The 13402-nt window shown below is 37.7% G+C and overlaps 1 protein-coding gene across 2 annotated transcripts in view; it reads right to left on the bottom strand.

The window, feature by feature from the left end:
- Positions 1-13137, bottom strand: part of tox (thymocyte selection-associated high mobility group box) — a 46172-nt gene extending 33035 nt beyond the window's left edge. For both annotated transcript variants that reach the window (XM_072440918.1, XM_072440919.1), the window contains exon 1: positions 12622-13137. In XM_072440918.1, coding sequence (XP_072297019.1) covers positions 12622-12726 — 105 coding nt within the window. In that variant the 5' untranslated portion in view covers positions 12727-13137. The remainder of the gene's footprint in view (positions 1-12621) is intronic.
- Between the last annotated feature and the right edge of the window lie 265 nt (positions 13138-13402).

Raw genomic sequence — 13402 nt, 5'->3', positions numbered from 1 at the left:
TGTGTGTGTGTGTGCGTGTGCTTGTGTGTGTGTGTGTGTGTGTGTGTGCGTGTGTGTGCAAAGCTAAGGTTTGAATAACAAGCAGCCAGCTAAGTGGGTCAGGGTTGGTGAAGGGGGAGAGAGAACCGGGGAGAGTCTATTAGGATGACAGACAAGGACAAAGAACGGCAGAAATAGTGTATCAAGGTAAAAAAAAAAAATAGAAAAAGAAAAAAAAAACTGTACAGAACGACATGTTGTGGAAATAAATACGAGAAATACAGCGTAATATAGTAAGGGTTCATGTAGAGAAAAGCTATTAGGGAAAACATCTGCCAGTAGCTACACAAGTGCGTCCTCAGTCAGTGCGCATCGATTTGAGCAGAGTGGTTGAGATTTGTTGGAAATGTAATTTATTCTGAAAAATAGGTTGAAGCGTTTCACTGTGGTTGCATTATAGAATTGGACATGGTGTAACCCTACAGCCATGCGAGCAAATGAGTTTGGTGACCACTGGCTGGAGAGGAATAAAAATGTTGTAAGGCTTCTTTTAGAGGGAAGAGCAAAAGGAAATGCAAACCCGTTCACAAAAAAGAAACTTGCATAAATATTGTTGTCGGATTCTTCCTTTTGGGTGGATGAAGAAATGGCAAATTTGGCTTATGATCAAAAGTGCTATTCTTTGGTTTCAACTTCCTTCATATTTTGAAGATTTTTGAAGATTTCCCAGCATTCAATAGAAAGGATATTTAGTTTTGAACAGTGCTGATTTTCCATCATTCTGTAAATTATGGATTGGAAATGGCATGTTATAATTATGCAGTTGAAAAGTATCAACCAAAATACTAAAAAATAGCAATAACATCATCAATAAGGTGTCTTTAAATTGAATTAAGCATCTGTCTATCTAACTGAGGTGTTTCTTTCTACGAGTTGTCTAAAGCAGCCCTACGAAACAAAACAAAAATACTACACTACACTCATCAATAATTGTAATTAGGGCTGGACCATATTGACAAAAATTAATATCTTGCTATTTTTTGGACTATTTCGATAGCGATATTCAGACAATATTATGTCAATCCAACAAAAATGAGTTAAAACATATCTTTGCATAACTCTTTTCATTTTGATTTCACTATAAACAATATTTCCGATATTCAAATGTTGCATATCTTCAAAACAACATTTAAGATACTGGATTTCCACCTTGAGTTGTAATATTGAGTCACATAAGAAGCCTAAAAGAACTTGTAATCATTCTGACATAATCAGATGCTCTGTGCACAGTCTATTATATGTTAAATTCTGCTTGGTTGAGACATGTTTTGTAGATTTTCCCAGCGGCGCTCTGTGATTGTTTACCTGTGCCTTATCTCCGTCGCCATGGGAACAATGTAAACCAGGATTTTATTGGTGCAACTGTCTCCTCAACCTCCTCCATGTACTTTTCCAGTTTTTAAACCCCGAGTAATGCCAAACGTAGCACATTTGAATACAGAGTCAGATTTGCATGGCCTGGTCTTATTTTACACGTACAGAGAAAGCTGGCGGCGATAAATGTGAGCTTTGTCAACCTTGTCGTTCAAGCCCAAAGATGCTCTGCAAGTTTAAGCACAAGCAATTTTTGGTACGTGTCAACATTACTTAAATATGCACTTGGGTAATATTTCTCAGTTAACTAAGTTGTTTTTTTTTGCCTAATTTGAATGTGAAGTCAATATGAAAAACAGCTAGAATGATTAGCAACCGGTGCACGTCACTGTCATCGCACCTGATAAGGGAATGTGTATTGTGCACTGTCCCGGTTTCAAATAAATAAAACTAACTAACTAACTAACTAGTGTAGAATTTTTGTTATAAATATGTGCTGCAATGGAGTCAAAATTCAAAATCAAATGAATCAAATCGCACAGACTGCAATTTAGGTAATAAAATGTCCTCCGAAAACAACAAAATACCTTTATATGGGGAAAAGATTGTTGACCTTGAAGTTTAGACTAGGGGTGCAACTAACTATCACTTTGCTAATCGATAAGTCTAACGATTATTCTTCCGATTAATCGATGAGACAACGCAAAAGACGTGTGAATATCAGATTTTCAATTTGACCCAGATGAAGTTAAAACGCTTGATGTTGTAGTATATTACAGATCAAATCGTTTTTGGATCAAAAATGCTTAAAGTGCACGTGTATTGTGTCATTTTGATGTAACTCCTGCTTTGTACGAGTCATAAATCTTCTCTCACACATGGCATGTTTTGGAGTCTGTTTATAGTCCAGATAACGATTATTTGATTACTAAATTAGTTGACAAACATCTCAATAATCGATTAGTTGTGATTATTGGATAAACCTGTTACAGCCCAGGTTCAGACTTCTACAAACAGGTTTTGAAACGCTAAAAGATCCTGTCTTCGATAGCAGTTCATCTTCCGGGCTTCTCTCGAATGTGAATGCTCCTGGACGAGTTGGAAAATTGCACTGTGAACTGAATCTTCATCTTGAAAACATAAATCGCAAAGCTAATCTCAATAGCAATACTTGTCAGAAAAATCGCAATTGGATTTTTTTTCTAGAATTGTGCAGCCATACTCAGGAAGGAGTTTGAAATATGCAGGTTTAAGATGTGCTGACAAACTGCTGCTGTCCTGCTACTTTTAATGAAGTGCATGTCCTCCCTGGGTTCTTTACTGCCTCCATTCCATGTCCAAAGAAAACATACCGGTACATCACTTGTATTTGTGTTTCTAAACGGCTCATAATTAATGAATGTGACAGAAAATGGTAAGAGCCCATAGTTAGGTCCATTCATATACAACTGAAAAAATAAAACATTGCTATTCAAGTTATATTATGTTAGCACTAAATATTCTCCAGGATGTTTAAAGACTTTTAACTTCAAAAGCACAACGTCAAAAGGCTCTGTATCTTCTATTACCGGCCTCTAGAATCTATTGCCCATAAACAGACAAAGCGTTGAATCCAAAAAACTTCTTGCAGAAAGTTTGGGGTCAAAGTGAACAACAGTTAACAAATGTAACAATTATATATCAATGTCCCCACCGCAATTAGCGCAACACAACAAAACTTACAACTGAATGGAATGTGCTAACGACAACAACAAAAAAAAGAGAAAAATCAAACGTGTGCTGCTCAGGAACCAGTCCAGCCTCATCCTCCACAACTTAATTGATCCAAGCCATTGTCGCTAATACGCAACACGCACAGACACTGAACAATGCAGCGATGATTGCCGCGTGCAAATTTGATTGCAATATGTTTGTTTTGGAAAGCAAATACTGATAATTAGTCTCTTCTGGCAGGGCTCTATCTCCACCCATCTGTTCCAACTGGCATGCCTCCACCAAACGGGAGTCCCTCGTCCCGGCGACCGCACGATTCAACCCAGCGGAAGACTTTGAGCTGCCGGCTAAGAGCGCTACAAGTCACCCAATCATCTTCAAGGTATAGGAATAGTCGAGGAGGGGATATTTTGGGAGGCGGTGCGGGGGGGGGGGGGACTTGGCAAAGGGTTTTGTCCCGGGATAAGGTTGCCAAAGTGGACAGACGGACAGACAGATTGAATGGTTGTGGTTTGATAGATAATTAGATGAGATGCCGACACTTTGGCAAAAAATAACAAGGACAATAGGAAAGATTTGAAGACTGGATGGGTGATGTAGGAACTGGCAGACAAAATGTATAAATGATATAAATGTTTTGAAGGTTTGTTGGTTTTCTGTTATGGTAAAAAGGCATGCAGGTTTCATAAACGTTTGACAGTAAATTGACCTTATACAGTCACTGGCTGCAGTCCGAGCTGTACTCTGAACCTTTAGATGAATGGTTAGAAGTTGCCAGGAACATGCTCCATTGGCTCGTTGTCTACACCACTTGTTAACATTAGATTAGTAAGAAGCTTTTGTATTGTTTGTATGCATATTAGGTCCGTCAAAAGTATTTCAAATCTGATACTAATTGATTCTAAAACTAGTATCGAAACTAGATACATGTACTCATTTTAACAAGTAGGGTAATTTAAAAAAAGACAAACAGAGCAAAATGTGACGTTTCTTGAACAGTTTTAGAATCATCTGTAGCTTTACCAGACCTAGTGTAAGACCACATGGAAACATAACGAAAGTCCTATAATTTTGAGTTGAAAATTACAGTCTAATATCTAAAAAAAAGAGTGTTTGCTGTTATCTCTTTGGTATCAAAATCGGTATCAAGTATCAAGGATATTCCTTAGTATCGAATTTGAGTTTGAAATGTTAGTATCATTGTAACACTAATGCAAATAAACTATTTAAAAATGCAACATGAAAAGAGGACAGGCATTGAGTTAGATAAAACAAATAAAAGTTACAATATTTTAAAGGTGCACTATGTAACTTTTCTACTTGTCTCAAGGAATGTTCCACAGTATGGTATAAACTTAATCTATCTTTCATTTATTCAATTAAAGGCATTTGTGTTGACTAAAAAAAGTTGTTGAATCACATTCCTCTATAAGAGAACCTTTAATTGTCCCACAATCTTATATCTTGTAATTGTGCCATTTTGTGGAACATTCCAGGCAAAACAACTAATCTCTACAGAAAATAAGATTTCGGACCCTTTAAAACTTCCAAAGTGTCCTTTAAATTAATTGAGATTAGACTAGCGAGTTTCACTGCAATTGACACACTAACAGTGAATTTACCACATGGGTTTAAGCTTCTGTTTTAAAGGCGACATTTTGAGGGCCACTCAAATGATATGTTTTGTTTTGTATTATTAACTCATCATCAATACTTTCTCCTTGAATACATATAACAACCGCCTGAGGTTGAAAGTCATCAAGCCCATTGTAACAGCTCAATCCCGTTTTATGTCTTCCCTGTAATGTCAATTAACAGTGCGCATTAGCACTGTGCCTCCAGACATGACAAGCCATCTTAGACATGTTTTACAAATCCATTAATAGTTCCCCGTAATCCTGACTGACTCGAACTGTTTCAGGGGAGATGACAAAGCTGCCACAAGCGCTTCATTATTATTTGTATTTTTTTTTATAGCGACGTTGAGTGGATTACGTGGTGGAGGCCGTGGAGAGCTGCCAATGGGTTCATTCAGCCAACTCACGTCGAGCGCAGTTATCATGACGCAGAGGGCTTTTACGTACGCAGCAGGTGAACGCCAAAGAGCGAGAGACGGAGGAGGAGAGAAAACCGGCTCGCGACGTAACCAGGGTCTACAGGTGGACACTCGTGGCATGGAAAAACACGTCAATGAATGCATGACGTTTCAGTATTTGATATCATATTAGTTCTGTACAGTAGGACTGAACCGTTTTGGCGATTGTATGCGATTATTCTGACAAACACTGTGATTGTGATTCAATTTGCGAGGACTTAAATAACTGCAGTTTTTGCTATTTGCTCATTACGTCCATTCAAATCTCGATTCGATTGCGATATATCTTGCGCCGCTACTGTGTTGTAAGCGAGAAGATGTGTCATTTGCAATTTTCCTGATTGCGAGTAGGATTGCGATTTATGTTTTAATAATTGGATTCTGTTCAAAGTGCACATTTTAAACGTGCCCAGCAGCATGAGTATTTGAGAGAAGATTGAAATATGAACTGCTAATCAAGAATCCCAGGCATATCAGAACATCTTTGTAGAGGTCTAAACTACAGCGCTTAACAACAGGTTTTGCAATCTTTGCGATTTGATTATGGCAACGATTTTAATTTGATTGCAATTAATCTTGCAGCCCTATTATGACTATGTTCAGATACTATTATGGCAATCCATCAGAAAAGTGCCAAAATGTGCCAGTGGACTGTAAAATGAACAACTTAAGTGCAGGAATATTACTTCATAACCTTGTGTGCTGTAGATTACTTTCAATTGTCTTTTTTTGGTAGAATCAACACTGTAGCCTTTTTTATTTTAGTTTTTATAGAGAAAATGTACTTGATATTATATATTTGTCCATCTCCAAAACAGGAATCGCAATATAATACAAGTTTTTTTAATGGATTTCACAACACAACATCCAAAGTTGGACATTTTAAGGCTGCACAAAATGGCAAATGACAATTGTATGCATCGTTTTGAACCCAAACTTTGTCAATATTGAGACAGACTTCCATGTGGCTGATCATCTTTCATTTGAATTCAATCAGTTTTACTTACACAGCTTATTGTATTGTATATTGTTATTATTGTATTTTCGTGAAACTGGTGCACAAAGTAGGTCTAACCACAAAGTGCCATTATAAAACAAATTGCGTGACAATAACTGAGGTGTAAAATGTGGCTCAGTCAGGAAAAGGCCAGTTGAATTTCTCAGGCTCTTTTCTGTAAACAGTGTCCTAAATTACACCTTCACACCTGGTCATAATTTATCTTAAACTTGATGATCTCAGTTTCTCACTCACTCCACAAAGACACACATTTGTGCAGATACCAGACTGACACCACTCAAGTATTTCCTGTTTCTAGTCCATGCAAAAATATATCCAAACAATGAGATTTACCGACTTCCTGTGCGCATTCCTTTCTCTCTATGCCTTTCTAATTGCATGTAGCTCTATATGTGATCGGTGCATAAACAAGAACCTTCAATTATTAAATATAGTCTAGAGTAAGAAAAGTATTTGTGTGGTTTTATTTATATTTGTTCACTCAACTATGATTTTTTAATACAACAATGGTCTCTTTGTGGCAGGGCATCCTACATAAGAACCTTAGCTCATTCAGTATGCAACAGTGAATAGTGTTGTCACGATACTAACGTTTAAAACTCACTTTCGATTCTAAGAAAGGGCTTGATACAAATTCTTATGCCACTATACTATGCCATTCAACACAAACTAAACTAAAACTATTCAAAAAAGGTTAAGTCATGACATGTTTATGTGAATTTGTTTTCAGTATCGATACGTCAAATGAGGATCAAGTTCTTATTTTAGTTTTAGTGTCAATTAGAATCTGGATATTGATACTTTTGACAACCGTAATAATGAACCACTCAGTAATTTGGCAGGTTTTTGAGCCGGATGCCCTTCCTATTGCCAGCAGTCACATAACACTGATGAAAAATGTGTATAACAGGGACAAGATCTGGAGCCACAAGATCTCCCAAGATAAAAAGTACCACAAAATTGTGCACACATGTGGAAAATAATCTTGACAGATTTTTTTGTTCCATGTGTTTACATTTGGCTGGACAGGAAAAAGAATTAAGTGCTGGTGAGTTACGCTTTTTGAGAAGCTGCAGTTCCAAAAACCAGTGCTACAATGACAACAAAAATATAAAATCAAATGAACAAACCACACAATTTATGATCATGAATTATGTCAAAAACTCGTCTCGTTTCATTCGTTCATTCATTTTGGAAAGAAAGAATTTTAAAAGAACATTAATACACTATAATGAAAAAAAATATTCTCTATTGAATCCACTCATCTCAATGACTCTTTACAAAGATGTTCACATTTTTCTGTGTCCTTCGTTCCCAACCTTCAGCGCTGTCTCCCATCAGTCTATTTGCTTTAGAAATACCTCACCCAGCTTTCACAATCATCGTGTTTACATTACACCCTGTCTCTCTCTCTCTCCCTCTCCTCTGTCCCACCATCGCTGTTCCTCTTTCTGTCCATTTTATAACATTTTCTTTCACTATGTTTGTATACTCAAGCTGCTCTACTGTTCAAATGTTAAACCAATTATATGAATCAGAGGCCTCGAAATAACTTTAGCATGAAGTGTTGTGTCTCATTCGCCTTCCACTTAATTTGATGGGCACAGCCGCTGTCTATTTGATGTCTATAAATACAAAAAATGCAATTTACTTCTATCTTTACTGAGCAGGAGGCACTGTGGCTTTACCAGTCGTCTTCTTGTGCTGTAATCCAGTTCTATTGTTATGTCTAGCACTAAAAGGGAGGAAATAAGGAAGCAATAATGTGGTTGCAACTTATTTTCACTGGAATTGATTAGCTGGTTTTTGCAAAGTACTTCAAAATTATGAATCGTTTTGGTTCCAGAACATCATCCAATCTGGTAAATTACAGCACCGTTGAGGAACAGGGGCAGAGATACAAACTTCAGTCCAAGGCTGAACAATATATACTGTATATATTTTGTGGCATGAATTGCAGTTGCGGATATTATTTCCGATTTATTGTTTTAATAGTGGGATTCTGCATTAACAATAGAGACATTGAAATATGAACTGATAAACTAATACAAGAATCCCATGCATGGAATTGTATTACAGAAGTATACAAAATACAAAAACTGAAAGGATTGTATGTGCGCGCTTCTCTTTTAAAGTAAACAGTCTAATGGTTATTAATGTTTTTATCTGTTCTTGTAAACCTATTGTGATTATGTGTGTTATTGTGATCTGAATGCACCTTTTTTCTGTTATGTAAAGCAAAGTGTGCTCTACAAATAATCTATCCTTGCTTAACTATAAGGTTAGCTGTTTTTATAGATAATAAGACAGAGGAATGTGTTACTTCAGTCTTTGTGATTTATGTTTAAAAAGTATTATTCCGTTCAAAGTAATCTTTGTAGACAAATTTGAAAGGACCGAAACATGAATAAATGTCAAACTAATAAGAGAATTCACTGTACGGACAGAGGATTTTTTGTTCTTTGCAGTAGACATTCTAGCATGTAAATAATTGCAGTCTATGCTACTTCAGTCTTTTGCCTTTTGAGCAGTTTTGCTATTGAAATACTTTGCGTGATGATGTTACAGATCAGATACAAGTGCTGTTGTATATTTGAGCTGGTTCAACCTCATTCGTCTGCGTGGAATACAAAGATTGCATACAACATCTTCCCATTCCCCACATCTGTGAAGTAGAGGCACACACCTCTTTTCCATTTATTTTCACTTGTAAAAAAAAAAAGAAGAAAAAAATCTCCTTTTCAATTCGTTTCTGTTTCAATCTCATCACTCCACGCCGTAATACTTGTCTATCAGTTCCAGCGAGCCGTGAATCAAAAGACACAGGGAAAAATAGTGCAAACCTTTATGGCCCCACCCCCATCGGCACCAATACATTGCCACATCCAAACCCTACCCCCAACTACTCTCTCTCTCTCTTGCTCCCTCTCCTTCTCTCTCCGCTACTCTCCCTACCCCCAACCACGCCATCTACATCTCCGTTTTTATGAACACGCTGCCTCACATTACTGTACTGCGCATTCTGAACCCTTTAATCTTGTGCACAAACATCAGAAATCTCTCATGAAAGACCCCAATTGCATTTATGTTTAATACACAGCGCGCACTTATAGGCAGAGGTCCAAAGCGAGGATCGATCGCACATATGAGTCGTATCGAGTTTCCCCAAATCAGATTTACCAACTGCGAGCATCGTTCTACTGATGTATTATGTTTTCGAGTCATGCGTTGTACTGAAACACCGAAATCCTGCTGGCTTGCATTGGACTGGGTTATTTATGAAGGACGTCGAGAATGTAATAAGAAGATGTTTACAAAAATTGCACGAAATTGAGAACAAATCCGCGATGGGTCTAACTTATGACTTTTTAATCATTTTAAGTAGTGACATGTTACAGTTGATTGATACAAAACAAAGAACTGGCAATGACTCTTTACTTGACACACTGGTGACACTAATAATAATTATCCTATTATTACACCACAATAATTAAAGGTTGTGATTGGCCAGTTATCTAAAATTATTAGATATTACAAACCCTACCTGTAATTAAACGGTGGGGACGAGTTTGTGGTCGGAGAAGGAAAAAACTTAACTAAAATGTAATTACCTACAGTTAATCTGAAATTGTATAATAGATGCCAACTTAATATTTAAATTTATAGAACATTGAGTAAGTCTAAATAACGCTGGTTGGCTAAAAGTTTCCACTAAGGCAGTGCCATTAATTGAATTTTAATCAAGATTGAGCTTTAGTCATTTCTAATAGTCAATGAGTAGGTTGGAGCAGAGTTCAGACTTTGGAGGAAGAAATGTGGCTATTGTTTTGTGTTGAATGTAAACTATTAAAGGTTTGTACTGTTTATGTTCAGGAAATTATAATAAGACAAAACTAAAATTGCATCTAAAACTGTGACTGGTTAATATGAGGGCGGAAAAAATATAAATTTTTTGTCATATCGCCCATGCAGCCCTTTCCACTGTCATTTCATAATATTTTACCTGCGTGTTGCTCATTGATTCTAGTTTTGGTTCTAGGAAAAGTAAAGAGTCAGAATTTATATTCGCAACATGAAACCCACAACTATCACGCTCTCTTTCTACTGTTGACAAAACTGAGGTTAAGGTGACACTTGGGGTTATGTTTTCGCACTTGAAACTTAGTTATTCTCAAACATGCATTTCGATTTAAGCAGTTGAGTCTTTGGGTTTTTAGAGTGTAATCATTCACACATATACAGTATGCTCCTCTATTATCGGCAGCTGTAAGTAATTGAACGTGGCTTTGGGACTCTAGGCAGTACATAAAATAGTTCTTATAATTGTGCACATGAGCCTCTGTATCAAGCTTTGTCAATTTAATTAAATGAACTAGGACTTAACCACAGGCTCTTTGGTGATAAAACTTGAACATAATATGGCTTAGATTTAGAAGTGAGACTGATTAGAAAATGGATAATTTTGTTGTTTTGGAGTTAAGCAAGACCAGAATGTCGACAGTGTTAGAACTAGTTAAAATGACCACAAATAAAGACAGAAATGCCTGGTGTAATCTTCCAAACCAAAGTATAATGTACTATTGCTTCATTTTTGTGGCTGATTTTATGGTCCACTCACATTGTGTGCGATTCTTGAACCGCGAGACATTTACTGGCACGTTTTAGCAAATCTAAAATATCGTCTCAATATTGTTATAGAGATGCTCCAAACAAGGGTTCCATTACCACGGTCCAAATATGAGTAAAAGTATAATATGTATAACAATAAACAAATGTATAACCTCTACGACTGTGACTCACTATGGGACGAGCTTTTTATAATCCACTACTGTAAGGTCCATACGTAACGGGCCAAATGAGAGTAGTGATCAACTAGAAGCTTCTGAGACCCATTCGATAAAATAGTAATGAGCATATGAAATTACTTTGACTTGCCATTTCAAAGAGACTAAGTAGTTGTGAGCACTGCACTGTTTTCCTCACGCTTTACTTCACTTCAATTAGTTGAAAGGTAAAAGAATGCTTACAAAGTCCATTCATGTAATTTTGAGTGATAATGAAACCTCTGCACTGCATTGCACAAGCGTGTGCATTTATGTACAAGTCTAAACTACATGTTTAGAAAAAGCAAGTAAGATGGAATATTTAATTGTTTGCAGAAGAAACGCTGCTTAAACAACTTGGGATTTATGAATTCCGTTTCAAAGTGCAATTTTGATATGATTGTGATTAATTCCTGCAGCCGTAGAACACAATATCAAGCGTTTGTGTTGTCCTGACCATGACAGAATGAAAAGTAGCATATGTAATTTATTTCAATTGAGAAAAGCTAAATATGTGACTTGAGATCTATTAACAATGCAAAGAAAAGGTGGAAAATGCAGTAACGTATTCGTAAACACACAGAGCAGTTGGTGCGTGATCAATATTTTGTTCACTTTTTACATTATAATTGAAAACGCCCATCTGTGGTGGTTAATAAACTTGACCGAACAATCCCAGCCTAATGACATAATTTAGTCATTCATCACTGCCACAGGAGGCAGGTCCCACCGAGTCCAACGCCCCACTGTGACAATAGCCCCATGTAAGTCCATACAATCAGCATCAAACATGGAGGTGCTGCTGGGATGACCCCGGGTCTACTTGTCCATCCACAATGTACACCTCTGCACTCTGATCATGACCTTTGAACTCTTTGGAGGGAAAACCAGACAAGGGACCGTACAGCAGAGACAATTAGCAGCGGCTCAAAAGGAGAAAGGGCACACAAATGCATCACAACAAAAAGCATATTGCGTTAAGAGGTGGGCAATACATCGAAATGTATATTATTACTGTGCATGTTGTTTTCAAGATAAGGCTGAGTGTATCGTTTATAGTGAAAAATTGTCTGTTGTAAAGTTTAAAATAACGGTATACGGGGATATTTCTGCACTTTTGTGATTCATTTTACTGATATTACACATATGTCTCATAAAAACATAATCTAATAATGCACTTTTAAAGACCTGTTCTACACATTTCTCTTGGATTGACAGAATATCGTCTGGTACTCTGGTAATTACAAGATATTCATTTTTGTCAATATCCCCCACCCATAACTGCGTTTTTACCCAAAGGACGTCTATTCGAAGATGTTTAAAATTGGTCCTGGTTAATTACCCTTCAATTAGGAGCGCTGAAACCCTAATTATAAAGTAGCCTATCATTACCCCTGTGACACTAAGCCTAGACATAAATTGCATGCCTTTATTGAAATGGGAGGATCTGATGAAAAAGACAAGATGTGGTTTCGTTACCTTAATTAACTGCGGTCTAATAAAGCAATTAATTACAAGTTAATTGGCATGGCGCGCGCGCGCACACGGGGTGAAAACACAAACAGAGACGGACCGGGGAGGAATAAAAACATATCGGGGTGGTCTTAAAAGTATCCCACCTTGTTGTTCCCAAAGGCTTGGTCCTGGTAGGAGAGTTGCCCGAGCCTGGTGAGGTCTGTGGCGGACAGTGGCTGCGGTGGAGGCGGGTACACGCTTACATCCATGGTTCACGGTACATCCACGTCTAAAAGCGCGCAGACTATTCGCTGTTCTCCGTCGCAAATGTGGTGTTTCGTAAAGTTAAAGAGTTTGGAATCGTTGAACACGCATCTATTACGTTTATGAAAGGGATTAAAGCTGATCTAGGTAAGATTAAGTTTACTCTCTCTCTCTCTCTCTCTCTCTCTCTGCACCGGCTCGCGTTGCAGCGGATCAAACTTCCCGGGTCCCGCCGCGGAGAAAGACGCAAAAAAAGAAAAGACGCACGGAAAAAGCGATGCAGTTTTCCCGGTGTTGTCCGTGTCCCGTGGTGGAGTTCGTGGCAGTGGGGTGCTGTAGCTGCTGGATGCGTGTGTCCCGGGGTGCAGCAGCCGCGCTCGTGCTCGCTCCGTGGGTGCTGTGTCTCAAACCTCGCGGACAAACTCATACAAAGAGCTCCATCTTCAAGCCTGCGTCAGTCTGCGCGCACCGGAAAACTGTGCGCGCTCTGTCAAAACAAAAGCGTCACAGTGGCACACATGAGCGGAAGTAAAGTTTATTTAGTTAAATCGGGATTAAAAACACGTTTAAAAAAGAACAGGCCGGTCTTTTAATACGGTTTGAAATGGTGTGAATCCACAGTACACTCGTAGTAGATTATTAAAAAAGAGTGCAAAAAAAAGAGAAAATGAAATCCTAAAC

The sequence above is a fragment of the Eucyclogobius newberryi genome, unplaced genomic scaffold, assembly GCF_026437365.1.
Source record: "Eucyclogobius newberryi isolate DKJ021-1_F unplaced genomic scaffold, fEucNew1.0.hap1 SCAF_12, whole genome shotgun sequence".
In the NCBI taxonomy this organism is placed as follows: Eukaryota; Metazoa; Chordata; class Actinopteri; order Gobiiformes; family Gobiidae; genus Eucyclogobius; species Eucyclogobius newberryi.
The sequence above is the reverse complement of the archived record's forward strand: the minus strand, read 5'-3'. Positions and strand labels throughout refer to the sequence as shown.